Here is an 18,827-nt window from a genome sequence, read left to right as displayed (position 1 = left end):
AAATCTAGGATTTGATATCTCCCTACTTGAATTTATTCTTACAGTGAAAAAATAAATCTTCCTTAGACCATGCATACCCACAAGTAATGACAACTAACTTCTATAGAAAAATGTAAATACATTCATAACACATTTAAAAAAAACAAATCCTTTAAAAATGCAATGATATAAACTGTAATTGACTGAATGTATTAAATAATGATGAAATTGACGCATTTCATTCTCATCATACTTAAAATATTTAATCCTAAATTAAATGCTTAATGTAAAATCAAAAATACACTGCTAAAAATGAAATCTTGTCAAGTGTTTTTGTCCTATTTTTGGTAGAAAATGTCTTTTTAGACTTAATCTGAGCCACATTCACCTGACTAATCTAGGAAAAACATGTTATTTCAAGTTATTCAAAGACAAATATGAGGTCTGATTTGCTGAAAACAAGTAAAATTGTATATATATATATATATATATATATATATATATATATATATATATATATATATATATATATATATATATATATATATATATATATATATATATGCCAATGGAACAAGAGAAAAGTTAGTTGTATTAAAACATTGATCTAGTTTCAAGCAAATTTCTCTTGTTCCATTGGCAGATTTTTTTACTTGTTACAAGCAATTCAGACCTCATTTTAGTCTTCAGATAACCTGAAACAAGACTTTTTTCTGAACTGATCATTTGAATGTGGCTCATAGTAAGAACATTCAAGTGTAGTTAGACAATTATTACTTAAAACAAGACAAAAACACTAGATAAGAGTTCAGTTTTTTGCAGTGTATGTCATAACGTCACATTTTCTATGTTAATTAAATTATCAGGGTAGTATGCTGATTGCAGGTTGTGGGTGTGTACCTGTCAACCCATAAAAAATCTCTGGCCACCCACCTGTGGGCCAGGACCCAGACTTTGGGAATGACTGATCTACACTATGACCGGACTTCAGACAAAGTGGACGATGCTGATGACTGCATAGCTGTGTATTCATACACTCCGCGTCAGAAACTAGCACATGTCGTAGAGCTTACGAACAGATCGTAACTTTGAAACCTTCTCTATTTTCTTGGTTACGAATATTCATTGGCATCATAAAGTCAAAATGACGTAAGGACCTCCTGTTTATGCACATTGGTCAGAACAAAATTGGCTGGTATGAACATGTCATGAATCTGACGATGACTTTCCATATGTACTTATTGATGAAGCCCAATAATCTTTGTGTTTGTGAAAAAAAAAGAAAAAAATAATGAAAAATAAAATGTAGGGAAAGTTTCAGATTCAAAGGCCTGTTTCTTACTTTTGGCGTGTCACAGGGTCTGACTCTGTAGGATGGATGTAAGGAGTCAAAATCTGCTCCAAGGTTTGCTTCTCAGACACCCTGAAAAAGGAAAAGATGAAGAGCGAAGAGTGTGAATTAAGTGTATCTGATCAAACACAAAGACAGACATAAGGACTTGAACATTTGAACAGTGGGTTATCAGGGGGTAGGAGAATATCTATTGATTGGTGGACTGATGAGTGTATTACTGAGGAAACTGGATGTCGTGGTATGACTCACCTCCTCTGACTGAACTCAGTGCCGCTCTGAGGAAAAATGAGCTTCACGTGCCACAGGAAGAGTTGTTCTCTAAATGGGACACAGAGAAAAGTCATTTCTTTGAGTTTCAGCTTATCAAAGCCAGCTCTGCTCGTTGTCTGTTTTCCTGCACAGACAGATGAGGTCACCGCTGCGTTCCCTTCGCAGTCAAACACAAATGCTCTTGTTTAAATTCAGAGCATAAAACGGATTCAGCCTTAATCTATCCAAGACAATACGCCTGGCTGCTTCCAAAATCTCGTCCATGTGTGTGACTGTGTGTGCGTGTGTGTAAACAGTAAACCCGAGTCACCATGGAGACAGTGACATATACAGTGAATTGTAGGACACCAGCTGGTGGCTATCAAATAATGATCACTTCTTCTGGGGGAACGCCGCGGGCAGTGACTGTAGTTGTTGTTTTTTATGGGGGTTGCTGGGCGTGCTCCACAACCAAACATTTATTCCCTTTAGAGCTGCTGTGTTCAGGCGTATTAGTGTCATCATAATGCAAAAATAGGCAACAAAACGCCACAGATCAACACTCAATTCCTCCTGATTTCTCTTACTGTAAAAGCCTCGCTGAACTCATTCAGAAAAAAGGAAAAACATGGGAGGATACTCTGTTTAATGTAGGTCAAAGACAGCACAGCTGACGGCATCAAAACGTCCTGTTTGCCCTCACATGCTAACTACAAGAACTGGAAGTGACCAAAACCACTGAATCTGGCATTTTCAGGGTGGAGCTGATTCATCAACCAGATCTCCATCAGAGCAGAAGGACGCCGGCCTTCGTGGATCTGAGGGACAGAGATGAAACGACCCCAAGCGTAATTGTAAGGCACGTAAAGGAGACTTTGTTATTAGGGGTTAGTCCTCACCATGAGCGATTTAGAGCGTGACTTCAAGGGTTCCTTTCACATCTGTAATAAAAAGCTATGTTTCATCTTTTTGGACTCGTTCAGAAGCTAAACTATGCACATCAATCTGCGTATTTGGCTTGGACCATTTCTGAGCGCTTAAACCAGTTTAAGGGAATGTAAGTATGACAGTATGCTGTAATTAAGTCATGTTCGAGGTGTGGTTTGTCAAATATAGCTCAAACCATGAGTCAGTTCATCAATCGGTGATAAATCATCATCCATCGTAATTTTTAAGGCGACGATTCAGAAGAAAGTAAAGCCACCGGTTAAAGTCTTATATTTGATCCTATTTGGTCACTTTTTTCCATTTTATAGAAGAAGGGCTAAACAATTAATCAAATTTATACCAACATTGCAATGTTATCATTCGCAATTTTCAAATTGCAAAGGCTGCAATTAAAAAAACAAAGCTTAACCCTTTAACTCGTCACTCAACTGTTTGGTAGAGCAATTTTTGAGTCGCTGTATCTATGTGGATAAATGTTGAACAGAGTAAAAGCTGATTGTGTTGTCCCTATAGCTTGAAATATTTTTTTCTCTTTATTTATATATATATATAAATATATATATATATATATATATATATATATATATATATATATATATATATATATATATATATATATATATATATATATATTGTTCTTGATTAATATAGAAGGGCTACAACAATACAATTTTTTTTCTTTTTTTATTGTTTCCGATCTTAGAGCTACAACAATATAAAATAAAATAAAATAAATATTTTTTTCTTTTTTTATTGTTTCTGATCTTGGAGCTACAACAATATAAAAAGAATAAAAAAAGCATCCATTTTTAATTTAACTGTCTGATTTTTAGAACCACAACTATATGAAAAAAATACATAAAAAGTTTTTTTTTCTTTTTTTATTGCTTCTGATGTTAGAGCTACATTATCAAAAAAAAAATATATATATTTTTTTTTTTCTTTTTATATTGTTTCTGATGTTAGAGCGAAAACAATAAAAAAAAATAAAAATAAATTTTTTTTTCAATTAAATTGTTTCTTATCTTATAGCTATAACAATATATAAAAAAGTTTTTTTTATTTTTTTATTGTTTCAGATCTAAAAAAACAAAACAAAACAAAAAAAACTTTTTTTTAAATTGTTTTTGGTCCTAGAGCTACAAAATATAAAAAAATAGAAATAACTATTTCTTTTTTATTATTTCTGATCTTATAGCTACAACAAAATGCATTAGATGTTACATTACAAATGTAATTCACTTCATATTCCTTTGCACTTAAAAACTGTAAGTTAAAGGGATAAAAAGAGTGAGAGTTAAAGCTTTAAAGAGCATTTACGTCTAATCTAAACGTAGACATGTTTCAGTGGTTGAGTCAAAACTTTTTTTTAACTTATAATTCTGTACTTTCGACAGACAGTCCTCCTCACTCACAGCAGATGAAATCACACAAGTGTGTGTCTCATTATGGTCACTTCTTCCTGTCCCCAGCCCAGATAAAGGAGGAGGGTTGATATTAAGACATAAAAAAAACAAGAATGGACAGACGAAAGTTAATTTGTAGCTCTAAACATATTTATGATGTTGTGTTTTACCTGCTCTCTGTCTCTTTTAGTCACTTCTGGGACAGCCAATAGAGACTTTTCTTACTGAGGAGTTGGCATGTTGAAACTAGCAATGCTTCACTCAGCTTTAATGACGTTTGAAATGGAAACAGCTTCATTCTTTCAGGTTTTTTATGACTATACATGTCAGAATTGATGAAAAATAACCTGTTTATAGTGGATTATTAGGGTATATGGTAATCTGGGAACCATGGTTTTTGTCCCGAGAACACATTCAGCAAAGCAAAGTCAGAGATGGTTCCTGTGCTTCTAAGGTTGTTTTGGGGATCCAGATGGAAATATTATTAGTTCACACGCGGCTGTTCTTTTTTTAAAACCAAGAACCAGAATGGGAAGGAAAGAGCAAACCTGGCAGAACAGCCAAAGAAAGGTGGTTATGAGTTTCCACTTGGCTGCGAGGAGGGGATGGAGGGGTGAAACCGTGGGCATGATGGGAGTGGAGATAAGCGGCTGGGTGGGGATTCCCTACGCAACACGAGGAGGAAGCTAACACCTCCAACCCCCTTAGTCAGAGGAATTTATGTGTTTGCTGAGATTCGGCCGAGTTTCGTCTCTGTTGTGTGCACACGTGTGCAGGTGTGTTTGTGTTTGTGCGTACAAGAAGATGAGGGTGGAGCACCAGGTGTGATGCCATTATTCTGTCATTACAGCAAATGGAAACTATGTCTTTCAGTGGAAAAGGGGCTTGCCCAAAGGTGCATGCGTTCATTTCAGGCAAAGCCACGGTGCATACCTGGGAGAAGAGCCAGCATTCATTGTTGGGAAAAAACGAAGCTTCAAAAATGGAGACAGGAGCACCTGAAACTGCTGAAGAGCCTTGAGCGTGGCATTTCAGGTTTTTAAGGACAAACAAACTGTGAAATGTTAGTCATGGAAGGAGGTTTCCACGTGTAACTGAATCCACAAGAAGGTCGATTTCTCCTGAAAACACGTCTGTTTATAAAGATTAAGTGATTAAACCGCATAAAGGTCAAGCTGAAAGGTTTATAACATCATCATATTTCCATATGAGAGCTATCTGATACCTCACGTGTCCTGCATTAGGAGACATTTCATCCTCCAAGAGGGATTACTCATCAAACAGTTTGCTGGAGCACATGAACGTAGACTAACTTAATAAAACAGGATGATGCAGGAGAGAGACTGAAAATGTAAACTTGTTTCAGACATAATGAAGTGCTCCTTTCTTGAAATAAAACCTGGATCTGTGTGTTTGGTGCTAGCACAGACGAGGAGTCGCTTTTCTTACCAGCGCTTCGTGAGCACGTCTGAATTCAGATTCTGTTTATTTTGTCTCGCTGTGAAACCTCAGAGTTCTGGGCAACAAATGTCCAGGATTCAAAGTATTTTCAGCATCTGAATTTGCATCCTGAGCTGTTACCGTTTCATCTTTCACAGACTGGCAGAACAACAAGAGTTTTCTATTCCCCAAAGTAGGATGCAGAGGAATTACACAATAAAAATGACTGAAATCTCCAGTCTGGATTAGTTATGAAAAGACTTTCAAGCCTGATCCAAGTCCTGCTGCCTTGTAAATAAAAGAAGACGGTTTTTCAGTGAATTAATGCAAAGACGTTGGTTATTCCTACCCTGGAGGGTGACTAAAAAGACAAGGAAAGCAGGAGGAATGATGATTTTAAAACTCTTTAGATGCAGTTGTCATTCCCTCTGATAAACACATTACTCATCTTCACCCTGAGGTGCTAAAAATGCTAATCATGTGTTAAAATTTGGAGTTTTTGTTATGTCTGATTTCTCAAATCTCAACTTTGCTCTTCAAAATTACCACGAGAACACGTTTTTGAATATTATTTTCAGTATTATGAGTTCAAAATAATCATTCAACTATGAACAAAATAGTTTGCTTTGTGTGTGTCTGAGAAATTGTGTCAACTGTGTTGCCCATTGAAAAAAAATAATAAATCAGAAATGGTTTGCTCCAAAGTCACATGACTTTAATCAAGTGAAGTCACATCCTTTTGGTGGGAACCTTGAAGAAAGTGTGGCATGTTTTAACTTCTCTTCATCAATGTTTCATTAGAATGATTGTCTGTACATGGGGCGCATTAATTGTTTGTTATCAACATTTTCTGCTGTTGTTACTATAAATGTTAAAAAGACCAAACTGTGAAGAAAATGAGCAGAAATATGAGGTGATGGAGGTCAGGTGGTGCCATGTTCAAGGTCTGCAGTTAACACAAAGGGCAAAAAATGGAGAAAAGAGCTGTGTCCTAATTCAGGGTCTACAGCCTTTGGAGGACAAGGCCTTCATAGCCTGCATAGACTGCAAAGGCCAAACTGAATTGAGACGGTCTGGTGTACAGAGCATTTCCTGAGCTGACCTCATCTGTCAGCCTTACAGTACTTTTCAAACACGTAAACAAAAACCTTACCCTACACCATACAAACAGAATTTTTTTTACAATCATTTTTTAAATTATTTTACTCTATTATTTTATTTCTTGATAGAGAAAAGAACCCCAATGTCTATGTAAGAGTTAAGCAACAATGCACATTTTCAATATGTGAAGAAGCACTAGGGGGACGTTAGATCAAATAAAAAAATAAAAAAAACAATAAAACGCAAGCTGTTATAGTTTACATTAATTTTTTAGATTACTGAACAAATAAAATGTATTGTTCGAATTCCCTGTTGTTACGTGCCACTAATGTTTCGCTTCTGTTTTTTATCTTGAGGCCACCTTGGACCTCCATACCTGCTTCGCTCCTGATCCCTGGCACCTGTGAGCTGGCTTCAAAAGCCACTGCTTGACTCCTCCCACTTTCTCTCACACTGCAGCCAGGATCAGCAGCAAGGCAGCAGTCCCTTCTGGTCTTTGCCTTCAACTTTTTGTAATAAATGATTGCTGAAACTTCATCTAATTTTTTGTATGTTGCCTCCCCTAAGCCAGGATCGTAACACATGTTTATAAAAAAAGAACAATATCAAGTTTTTTGTTTCCCAGAGAATTTAAATTAATGAACCTAGATTTTTTTCCAGAATGACAGTATTTATAAAGAAGAACTGTTTACCTTAATATATTACTTAAAAAAAGGCCAAACTACACATTTTTCCAGTAAAACAAAATCTTCTTCAATGTTTTGGAAATAAAATCATTAGTTAAGTTGTTGGACTCCATCTGGAGGTAGACCCTGTCCATCATCTTCTGCATATACAAAAAATGAATCTTTGGATATGTGAGGCCAAGAATGATTCACCGAATCTGTCTTTCGCAGCACCCGAAAAGGAGGCCGGGCTTGTCAGCCACTTTACGGAGGAGCCTTTGAAACGGGACAGCCATGATCGGTCTAAAATTCAGCGCTCGTAGGGTGCAGCCCCTGAATTGGGACACAGGTAGTGTCAGCTGTGTTACATGTGATTTTTGTGCCATAGTTCTGTTAAATTTTGGCACTGTTATAAAAAGGTTGAGGGATAGTTCTGGGGAACATAGCCTTACATAGAAATGTTGAAGTAGGGGTGGGTAAAAATATTGATGAATCGATGCATCAAAATACTGCCTTGCCCAATTCAAGATCAATTCAGAACTCTGAATCGATTCATCTCCTGGCAAATGGGGGGAGTGTGCGTGTTATTCGCGTTGTGTGGACGAGGGCCACGAGAGACCAAACAACAAAAAAATGGCAGCCAGAGCAGCAGCAGCATAAAGCCAGATCCTCAAGTCTAACGTTTGGGTTGTTTTATTGCTCCAAATGTGAGGTGACATTCCTATAATATGGATTTATGTTGAGAAAATAAGCATAACTTATCTCCATAAGACAGTTGACAAAACAATGCACCATTTATAATTTTTTTTAATTTAAATATTTAAGAATTCATTAGAGCTTGAGCTTGCCAGCTAATGAATTTGGTAAATTCCTGGTCTATCATTTGCAATCAAATAGAACATGAAGCAAAAAAGAGCACTTTCTTTTAACCTAATCTTGTGTTTAGGCTTCAGTGTTTTTATTATCTTCGTTTGGCATCCCACAAATGACAGATTTCACTCAGTGGAGTTTAAACTTTACCTCTTTCTCTAAGTTATAAAGGAGTAGGAGTCGATTGTCATATAGGAGAGTGAGACATAAAGCAGGCTCAGAGGGTGATGGATGAATTTGTTAACAGGAACACAGTCTGTCCATTAAGTAAGCGATTGGAGTTGATGGTGCCATCAACACTGGAGCAGACAGAGAGCCTGACTGCTGCTCTGGCAGTCAGAGCACATCCATCTGGCTGCATTAAGCATCCCACCGCTCCAACGAAAACGGCTCAACATATGAAACCATATGTCCTGTGAATCTGCTCGCCACACGGTGACGCCAGGATCTGGGTGGCGAGTAGGTGCCACTGCACTGAGATGACAGGTCTCTCGAAAACAACATCGAATAAATCCAGCACCCAAAGCCAGGTCTGAGGTGGCAGAGAGGTGAGGAGAGGAGACAGAGATCACCAGCAGCTGCATCTTTAAGCGCTGGCTTCAGCGTTAGTCGCTGGACAAATGCTGCAAAGTTAAGTCATGAGGTCAACTTTCCCTGAAAAGCTCAGAACATACTCCTCTGTTCTGGGAAGGCATCAAGACGTTAACACGTGTTCTTCACAGGAACAACACTTCGCTCTATTAGCGGAGGCTGTGAAGCTCATTACTGAGAAAAAATAACGCTACAACGAGGAAAAATCAATACACGATGATGCTTTTCCTGGATTTTGCGCAATCAAAAATCTATCTGTGTCTGAAGTTAAGATGCATCAGCTTTGGATACCCAACCCGTCGCTTTGCTAAATGCTGAGGCTCAGTATTACACAGCTTACCGGGAGTAATTCTCAGATGACCGCCATGGTAATCTGTCCGTTAGTTGTCAAAACACTTTGCCAAAGCCGTCACCTCTGGAGCCAAAGTATTAGAGCGGTTTAAAAAGCCAAAAGTCATAAACACTAATGTTCTTCTGTCCAGGAGCAAAACTATGTAATTAATTCTGAACAACACATGGGAAGCTAATTATCAACATTTCAGTCAACCAGACATGACACACAGCGAGATTATATTCTCCCCGGCTCATGAAGCACCCTCAGATTTCTGCCTAATTTACAGTTTGGAATTTCAATCAGAGCCAGAGAGCATCATGCGGCCTGCAGTTATGTGGCCAACTGTGATGACAGCGTCTGCAACGCTGATGAAACTGCTGCTTGCCATTCTGATCTGAGGTTTTGCTTCAGATGGCAGCCGGTCTTAACTCTGCTCTGCATCAGCTGTGGTTAATCAAGCCCGTGGCAGTCAGAGGAGACGTCTGCTGGAGCCTCCAAGATGTTTGGCAAAAGCTGCCGTCGATTGTTTCATTTGCACTTTCTGGAACGTGAGCGCGCGAAGTGATGGAGAGTCATCCGCCGCCATTAACCGCGGGGTGAAATATAGTTCTGTCTGCTTTAATCAGTCGATGCATTTATTAATCACGTGCAATATTTCATACACGACTCCTGCAAACCTGCTACAGCTAGGTTTTCAAAATTACAATAATTGTGTAATTGCGGTGCTTAAATTACCACCAATTTTCATCGCAAGCATCAGCTGTTCTCTACTCGTGTACTCTTCATGGCTTCAGACCAAATCATGATGTGCTGGTTAGTGAGAGTTCACTATGTTCAGCTTTTAGTGGTTTTAAGTCCCCAATCACTGGGAAAAGGTTAGCATTCTTCTCTCTTCTCCTAATTATGCAACTGAAGCACGGTGATATGTTTTTAAAGAGCCAGCCCAACATCCATCTCCTCATCTGTGTTTTTACAGCTTCACTGTGAGACTGTTCAACAAATGCTGCACACCCTCTGCTGCAGAGTAGGATTTCTTGCAGATAAAACTTAGCACAAAAAAAAGGTAATGTTTGTTTGTTAGGTTATTTCTTTGTTTTCTTTGTTGTTCTTAATAAACCTTACACCAGATACGTCTACATTCCGACTCCGTTCAGTTACGTGTTGACTGTGTTTGTCCATTTTTGCTGTGTGTTCAGTCCAGCAGACATGTTGGGCTGTAAAACCTCAAACTGGTTGACTCCCAGTCTGGCTCTTTTCATTATGTCCGTTTATCACCTTAGTCAAGCTAAATACAAACTGATTTTGACACGGTTTGTTTTATTTTGAAAGTGTTTTTAGGTAGTTTCAGGTCACAACTTCCTGTCCCTCTCGATCTCCTCTACACTGTTCTCATGCAGGTTTGGTCATCCTGTCTGTGCCTGTCAGAAGTCCTACATCCCTACCCCCCAACCAGAGCCCTAAGGTCTTCTGACCAACTGCTATTGGAGGTCCCCAAAACCAGACTTGAGTCGAGAGGTGACAGTGCCTTTGCAGCGGCTGCCCCTAGACTGTGGAACAGTCTCCCCTTCCATATAAGAGCCTCCCAGACCTTAAAGGCCCACTTTTTCTCCCTGGCGTTTCATCGATGAGCTCATACATACCAAAGGCACCTTAGTCTTTAGTTTTTATTCTTTTACTGTTTATTACATTTTTTTATTTTTATTGTTTTAATTGTTCCATTTATTTATTTCTATTTATTTGTGTACAGCACTTTGATCGACTGCTGTCTTCTTGAAGGTACTCTATAAATAATTTTGACTTGGCATGGCTTGACTTGAGGAAACATCTTGGAAGCTCACACAAGCCGTCAAAGACAAAGCTGAACAGAAGGAGTTAAAGTCAGTCATATCAAACCCTGTTCCCACAAACTGGTTCAGTTCGGTTTGTCTGGCATTTCCTTTGATTAAAACCAGGACAGATCCCCAAATTACCGACCTGTACCATCCCAATGTCAATCTGACCTCAGAAGGTGGAGCTAGAAACACTGTAGTCCATACTGTTCAACAGCAGCTGATGTATTTCAGTCACAAAGAAGACAAATTGCTGGATGTCTTTACCGATCATCCAACCCTTACCAAACTGTACTGATAAATACTGGACTAGTTGGTGGAAATAGGTCTTTAGACAACTGCCAAAGGTAAAAACCATATTATGGCCTAGGATAAAACCAAGGCTACAAGTACCACTGTTGAATCAGGGAGGCCACTGGGATCAGGAAGCTACCTCACACTGAAGATGCAGTCCTGGGGAAACTGACAGACAGCAGGGGGTGTGGTCTTCCTGATAAATCAGAGGAAGACTGCAACATGGGGATGTGTACCTTTCACATTTAAAACCACACGGTACCGATGCCCAGTACCTGGCAATTGGTACTGTTCAGTAGCGGTACCAATTTCCGGTACTTGTTTGTGTCCAGCATGGAAAATCACCTACTCACAAGGATGCATTTAGGTACCTAAACATGGTACCTTTTGACTCTACATGAATTGATACCCAGTACTTTTGACATAATTCGGTCAGTACCTAAAGTATTGACTAGTATTGATAGTACCATTGACTCTGGTTTGGTGTTTTGTCTGGGGGATTGGGTGATTGGATGATTGAAATCTGAGGAAATAAGAAGAATTGACAATTTCCTCAAAGATTGGCTGCTGGATTGACCTGGAGAAGCGCAGTAAAATGCACCTTGAACATTACATCCTGTGGGTTCAGGCCATAGACTGTGTATAGAGAAGACAGTGTGACTCTATCTTCTACCACTGGAGAGGCTACGAGGGACTCTGAGAGAATCTGAGTGGAGCCGGGTGACAAAAATAATTGTTATTTTTCTTTCGAGTCGAGAGTTTAATCTCTTATGACTGTCCCTCCCAACATATTTTACTATCCCCTTAAAAAAGACACAAGAACATCAGCTGTCAATCATTGTTAAATGCGACGTAAAGCCTTGTTTTTAGCCTCTTGCAACTAATGAAAATGAAACTTAATATCATCACAACAATCAGATGTGAGAAATATTTCTACGAGGTGTATTAATTTATTATAGTTTGACCACAGCCCATCTGGAATGACTTGGAAGATGGATTTTTTGACCTATACTGCTGCCAGCCACCAGGGGGAGCAGTTTTCGTGGCTGCCTCACTTTGAGCCGAGCAAGATGATGTCAATTTTTTTCAGTCTATGGTTCAGACATTAAATATTTTAGTTTTAGGAGCTTATTCCTCAGAAAGTTTGTAGCTTTAAGACTGGTAAACACAAATTCAAACTCATATTACAACAGACAGTAATCTGAAACAGATGTCAACGTGTTGTTTACATGGTTGTGCCAATTCATACTGCCCACCCTCCTTCGAGAGCAGACTCAACCAATCCGCTCAGGTCAGCAGGGTTTAACTGGGTGCTGTCCCAGTGGAGAGGAGTATTTGCAAACTGTTAAGTAGTTGTGGGCAGAAGTGATCATTAGAGGCAATAATGTGCCATTTAGCACTGTGCAATCCAAAAACGATGACAACATGTCTGCTTCATTTCAGAAAGCAAAAACTGTTTTTATGAATCGAGCAGCTGCAGCAATAACCAGCGGATGATGCTGAAAAGTCAGTCAGACCTCTGAATACTTAAGGGAGCTGACAAAAAACAGCTAAGGTGGAAGAAGAGATGTGTTTTGACTGGTGATAGAGGTTGCAGAGTTGTTTTGTGCATTTTGTGCAACGTGGAGGCTGCTACACTGATAGGGAAGACGGTTTCCTTCTGAGAGACGTGTTTTCTGCTTTCACCAGGTTCAGGGAAAAACTTTCTCTCAGTGAAGTCAATTGTTTGGTCTGAAAAAACAAAGTTAAACTCGTATTATCAGCAACCAACCACCTGCTCAATATCAGAGAAAGAATTCAGGCCTCCTCTTCCCACGACAGCTGGATTATTCGAGGCTGATTCACATTATAGAGCAAACTGACATACATGGCACAAATCGGCTCATAAAACTGGCCATACTGAGTTATTATCCACACAAACTGCTGCTGTAATTTGCTGCCCAGTCCCCTAAAACTGTCCGTGAGGAAAATGCCCAGTAAGAGCTCCCAATGTTCAGCCAAACACCAGCGAGGTGAGTACTTTCCCCTGCAGAACTTGAACTCAAACACAGCCTGTTTTTCGCTCTGCTAACCGTCTGTGCCTGTTTTTTAATTAATCAGAGCTGTAAAAGGTGGGAAGAAAGTCATTGCATGGCCTCTAAAATGGGTTCAAAGGTTTAATTAAAGAGACACATGCTCGCTAACTAAAACCTAAACACTCACGCCATCGCCAGCCATGAAAGCCCTGTAGTCAGCTGTCTGCCAGTAATGATCTTTCTCTGGCAGCGCGAGTGCGTAGCATGAATATGTCGCTAACCAGCTGCAGTCGCACTGCTCACACATCTGCTTTTTATATTATGTACTTGGTACATTCTGAAGCACATTCTCTTTTCGATCCCTCCCAACTCAGTGTACACCTTTCATCCCGTCCCTCGTGTCCGTCAGCTCGTCTGTGAATGGGACAGTGATGTGGTTAGTTGAGATTCTTCCTGATGAGACATCACCGAAGAAGCCAGACTAAACAAAGAAATAAAACTGCACAGCCGGGCCAAAGATTCCTCCAGAGCAGCAGCGAAGGCAGAAAAGATTCCTGTGCATTTTGCCGGAGCGGTTCCTGGAGCCTCGTGGACTTCCCAGGTGTTGAAACTTAATAACAAAAACTCATCTTACAAAAACTTTCTGACAAGTGTTGAGTTGGGAGTGAGGAGTGCGGGGTTGAAGCGTGGTCAGCGTGTGCTACTACAGCCTGACATAACGTTGCCTCATCGTTGAGATGTGACGTGCACGTTGAACTCAACGATTGCAAAACTCCAGAAACAGCCATGACAGAGCGGTGGACTTTAAGGCTGGAAAAGAGGGTGGTGAAAAGGAGAGTAACAACATTAAACCAGCTGGAGGGGCTGACAAAGGATTCTTTTAGCGGCAATCCTGATTGGCACCCAACGCTCTCCTGGGGCATTTCAGACTCATAAAAAGTTTAATATGCAGTTCAATAACTATTTTCCCCTCTTCCCCTCCTCTATTCTTCCACAGAGGGATTAGAGTGGCAGGGATCAGACTCCAAAGAAATGGGAAAATGAGTGGCAGAGGGCTGTCAAAGGAGGGAAAAAAGGAGTCAACATGACAGGACCACCAGTAGAAGTGAGCAAATTGGAAAAGTGCCCATGTGAAAGAATTACTTCAACTCTCCAGAGTCCAATTCTCTGAAATTAGTTCCCCTCAATCCATCGAACAACCAAAGATTAAAACACAGCACCCAAAGTAGTCAGGATACATGTGTTCAGAGGGATTAACACATTAATAAATCATTAAATTCACAATTGATATGTCTTTTTGAAGCATAAATCTATTGATAGAGGAGGAAATTGAATGCTGAAATCAGACTGTACAAAGACTGTGAGATGATGCTGCAGACGACAAGACCTGTGCAATAAAAAGTCTCATTTCTCATTACAAATGTGTGGTTCCTTCGTCTTTGATCTAAAACTTTTGTGCTAAGACTTGTTCAAAAGAAAAATTATTGCCTTTCTTACAGTTTTAATCAAGTTATTTGCCTAGAAAAACTCAAAAACTCCACCAAAACTCACCAAAGTTTTTATATGATACCAAACTTGACCACCGGCATCACATAATTTTCTCTCTAGCGCCACCTAGGCAGTCAAAAAACACTCAAACGGCTCTAACAGGCAGAAGGAATGTCATAGAGAAATCAAATCAACGTTAAGAGATAAGATTTTAAGATAAGATAAGATTTTTCTGCATTTTTACCCTTTCTACAAAAACTATCTCCTCCGTAGCCATAAATGCTGTGGGCTTGAAATTTGCTGAGATGACAAAGTGGACCCTGCTTTACAAAATGTCTTTAGGAAGTTGTTATTTCGGAAACAGATTTTGAATGACGAGCCCTCAAAGTCGACAAACCCTAAAGAAGCCCTCTCAGCTCATCCCAGTAGAATGAATGGGAGTAGATGGATCAGCTCCACGCAAGCTGCTGCATTTGGGCGTCTCGACAAAAGAGTAGAAATCATACAGCTTCAAAAATGGTATGGATAGATTCCTGATAAGATTTTCTACAAGAATATCATATTTCTACAGAGATTTGGGTAAAATTGTGGCATCTATGAGGAGCTGTTTCTCAAACTTCTATCAATTTCACTTCTCATTCTACAGCAGTTAGTGATGATGTCACACTGATTGGGAGTTCCGTGCAGCTGGTCATGTGACTCTCTGAAGGCGGGAAAATGCTTTGTTTTCCAAAAACACACATTACAAAGGGATGAAATCTTGTCGTTGGAGGTAAAATGGGCATGAGGGACAGATGTGAAGAGACCGGCGACATTGCGTTGTTAGGGACAGATAGAGCGCTCTTTTTAAATACCACTTTCCTCCTCTTTCTTCCTCAAAGCCAAGGACACCTGAGCTTACAGCTAAAATAAAAGGTCCAAACAATTATGATTACTGATGAAATATCAAACATGTCAATATCGTAAATATCTCTTGATACGACTCACAATGAGGTCAAAAACTTATGAAATGTTTGTCCCTGCTATTAGTCCACTCTGCTCTCTGGAATAAGTTTTGTTGTGTTGACAGCTCTTTCTTTTGCTCAGCAGCTTGATGTGTTTGCTTGTCTCCCAGGTACTTTGCGAACTGCTCCACCTTTAGTTGAATAATGCTGTGCGATGTGAGCATGATCTCATGCTTCTATTGTGTGGTATCCTTTGTAAAATGATGCACCAAGCCTTATTTGTACTGTACAGTAAGTATAGCCAGCTAAATCTCCACCTAACAGACCAGTTCTGTTTGTCTCGGTACGGCACGCATTTTGTGGCGTTTCCAATGACTTATCCTGGGACAGATCCCCAAATAACCAAGACACTTTTGGGACCCCTTCGTATGAATGCCAGACTGAACCGATCTGCTCTCAGAAGGTGGAGCTACAACACTGCAGACTATTGATTGGTCGAAAGAATCATCATTTACCCCGACAGCGGCTGTATTTCTCCTGGCAGCACACAGACTTCTCTGAAACAAAGCTTCATTGCACTTTGTATCAAAGAGCTACATGTCGATCACAGAGAGGACGAAATGCTGGATGTCTTCCATCTGTGCTCTTTGTTTACTGTGTCGCATTCTTCTTCGTTGGATTTATTAGCGGGGTAAACTGTGTCGCGCTGCTACGGCGTCACACTATTGTTTAACAGCTGCGGCTTTCAGCATCAGGCTTACACGCCGCCTACCATGAGAGGGCACAGTTTGCTGTGGAAACGCAAACAGGATCAGAACCAAACCGGACTGCTTGGTGGAAACGCGACTTCGTTTTCCTTTAGTTTCACTTTCAGTTTCTCCTGTGACGAGGAGCAGAGATCCTCAGTTGGTGTGCTTGTGAGGACGGAGAGAGCTGTGGAGATGCTGCTAGGGACCTTTTTTATTTACAAAATAAGAGACAATGCTCATAAATGTTAATGTAAACATATTTTTTGATATTCAATCTCTAAGTTTGTCCTGTAAAATCTGTTCCTGGTGTTTGATTGCTGTGTTTTTTCCTTCACTAAACCTCTAAAATCCAATTCTGAGTTTTTCTGCATTTCAAACCTTTGAACTCTGATATAACATCTGAAAAAATGGGCCAAAGCGCTGACTTACAGGACATTTTTTGACTGTTTTAAAATCCACATAAGCAAAATGGTCCAGGCAGGCATTTTAAGGCTCAGGTGTTAAAGGGTTAAAACAAAAAAAGTAGTTAGCAAAGCTTATTAACTCTAAAACTTACCTGTGAATGAAAAAAGTAAGTTCCGTTTAGTAGCTGATAAGTCTGAGGAAGCCTAGGGTTAATTAATCAGTACTTCATTTTCAACATCTAACTTTTCATTATTTCACTCATTGTCAATCAATATGTCCTTGAAAATTTACAGATTGTTCCTTTTTACTTTGTTTCATCATGGTGGTAGAGAGGCCTGGATTATCTGCAGCATCACATGAAACACAAAGCAAAGTGCAAGTGTGTGCCTGACCTGGTCTCTTACACTGAGCTGAACTGTTGTGAACTTCAGAAACACACCACAGATCTGTCACTACACCTCTTCAGGAAGTGATCAATCAGTGCCCTGCAGACTGACGTCAATGGCTTCTCAAACGCCTCGTGTCGAGTATCGATCAGGTTTGACAGACACAGTGGATGTGCTGGGCTTATTTGTCTGAAGGTTTCCAGAAGATACCGCGAACAGACCCAGCTCTGGACTGAGCAGCTGTTAGGGCTTAACAAGAGTGCCATCCTGTGGTTAAGGAAAACATCACTAATCAGGAGTTCATGCTGCAGACCAGACTTCAACTGGAAGCTGCTGACGTGTTGTTGTTTGAGACTGAGGATATCAGAAAAACGTTTCTACAGGGACTGAATTAGATTAGAAGAAGCAAATATTGAAGAGTTGAATTACTATTTTGTCTTTTCTATGTGGCTGTAGCTTGTTTGTCAGACAGGAATTCACAAATACTGCTCACAGTTTGAAGTAGTAACATCTCATCTGTAATATGAAATAAATATGAGTGTTTGAGTCACTTCAGTCTTACTTTGAGAGGAAGAAAGTGGAGTTTTCTCTGCTCTTCGTGAAGGTGACGGGAAGGAACCTCAACGTGATGTTCATCTTCCTGGCGTTAGCTGCTAGCCGCTTCGCCTGGACAGAGAGAAGCGGAGGGAGGTAGATGGTTAGTCGACCTGAGATGAGCTGATTCATTAACACCTGTCTAACTGCTCATTAACACAACTTTCTAATCAGCCAATCACATGGCAGCAATTAAGGAATGTAGAGGATCTGCCGTAGTTCAAACCGAGCATCAGAATGGGGAAGAAAGGTGGTCTGATTATTTCAGGAACTGCTGATTTACTGGGATTTTAACCCACAACCATCTCTAGGGTTTACAGAGAATGGTCCCAAAAAGAGGAAATATCCAGTGAGCAGCAGTTCTGTGGGACAAAACGCCTTGTTGATGCCAGAGGTCAGAGGAGAATGGACAGACTGGTTGGAGCTGATAGAAAGGCAACAGTAACTCAAATAACCACTGGTTACAACCGAGGTCTGCAGAAGAGCATCTCTGAACACACAACACGTCCAACCTTGAGGCAGATGGGCTGCAGCAGCAGAAGACCACACCGGGTGACCCTCCTGTCAGCTAAGAACAGGAAACTGAGGCTACAATTCACACAGCAACACCAAAACTGGACAATAGAAGATTGGAAAAACGTTGCCTGGTCTGATGAGTCTGGATTTCTGCTCCACATTCAGATGGTAGGGTCAGAATTTGGCCTCAACAACATGAAAGCATGGATCCATCCTGCCTTGTATCAACGGTTCAGGCTGCTGCTGCTGGTGTAATGGTGTGGGGGATATTTTCTTGGCTCACTTTGGGCCCCTTAGTACCAACTGAGCATGGTTTAAAGTCCACAGCCTACCTGAGTATTGTTGCTGACCATGTCCATCCCTTTATGAGCACAGTGTACCCATCTTCTGATGGCTACTTCTAGCAGGATAACGCTCCATGTCATAAAGCTGGAATCATCTCAGACTGCTTTCTTCAACATGACAATGAGTTCCCTGTACTCAAATGTCCTCCACAGTCCCCAGTAGAGATGCACAATATTATTGGCACAATATCGGTATCGGCAGATATGAATATTTCGGCCGATAAGGTGCTATTCAGTTAGGATTATTATTATTTTCCATCTGAAAAACAAGCTCCTTAAATAAAATGTATCACTTCATTTATTTGCACTGCAGAGCTCTGTGTCTG

At 40.1% G+C, this 18,827-nt stretch overlaps 1 protein-coding gene across 1 annotated transcript in view; it reads right to left on the bottom strand.

Annotated features, from left to right (window-relative positions):
- Window positions 1-18,827, bottom strand: part of znhit6 (zinc finger HIT-type containing 6) — a 57,983-nt gene that overhangs the window by 27,045 nt on the left and 12,111 nt on the right. The window contains exons 5-7 of the mRNA XM_074668544.1: window positions 17,610-17,713; window positions 1,583-1,651; window positions 1,322-1,402 (exon numbers count right to left, since the gene is read on the bottom strand). Coding sequence (XP_074524645.1) covers window positions 1,322-1,402; window positions 1,583-1,651; window positions 17,610-17,713 — 254 coding nt within the window. The remainder of the gene's footprint in view (window positions 1-1,321; window positions 1,403-1,582; window positions 1,652-17,609; window positions 17,714-18,827) is intronic.

Source organism: Halichoeres trimaculatus, unplaced genomic scaffold, assembly GCF_033239565.1.
Source record: "Halichoeres trimaculatus isolate MK-OKI-2021-1 unplaced genomic scaffold, fHalTri1.1 fHalTri1_scaffold_4, whole genome shotgun sequence".
NCBI classification, from domain to species: domain Eukaryota; kingdom Metazoa; phylum Chordata; class Actinopteri; order Labriformes; family Labridae; genus Halichoeres; species Halichoeres trimaculatus.
Note: the sequence above shows the minus strand (reverse complement) of the source record. Positions and strands in the feature narration are given on the sequence as shown.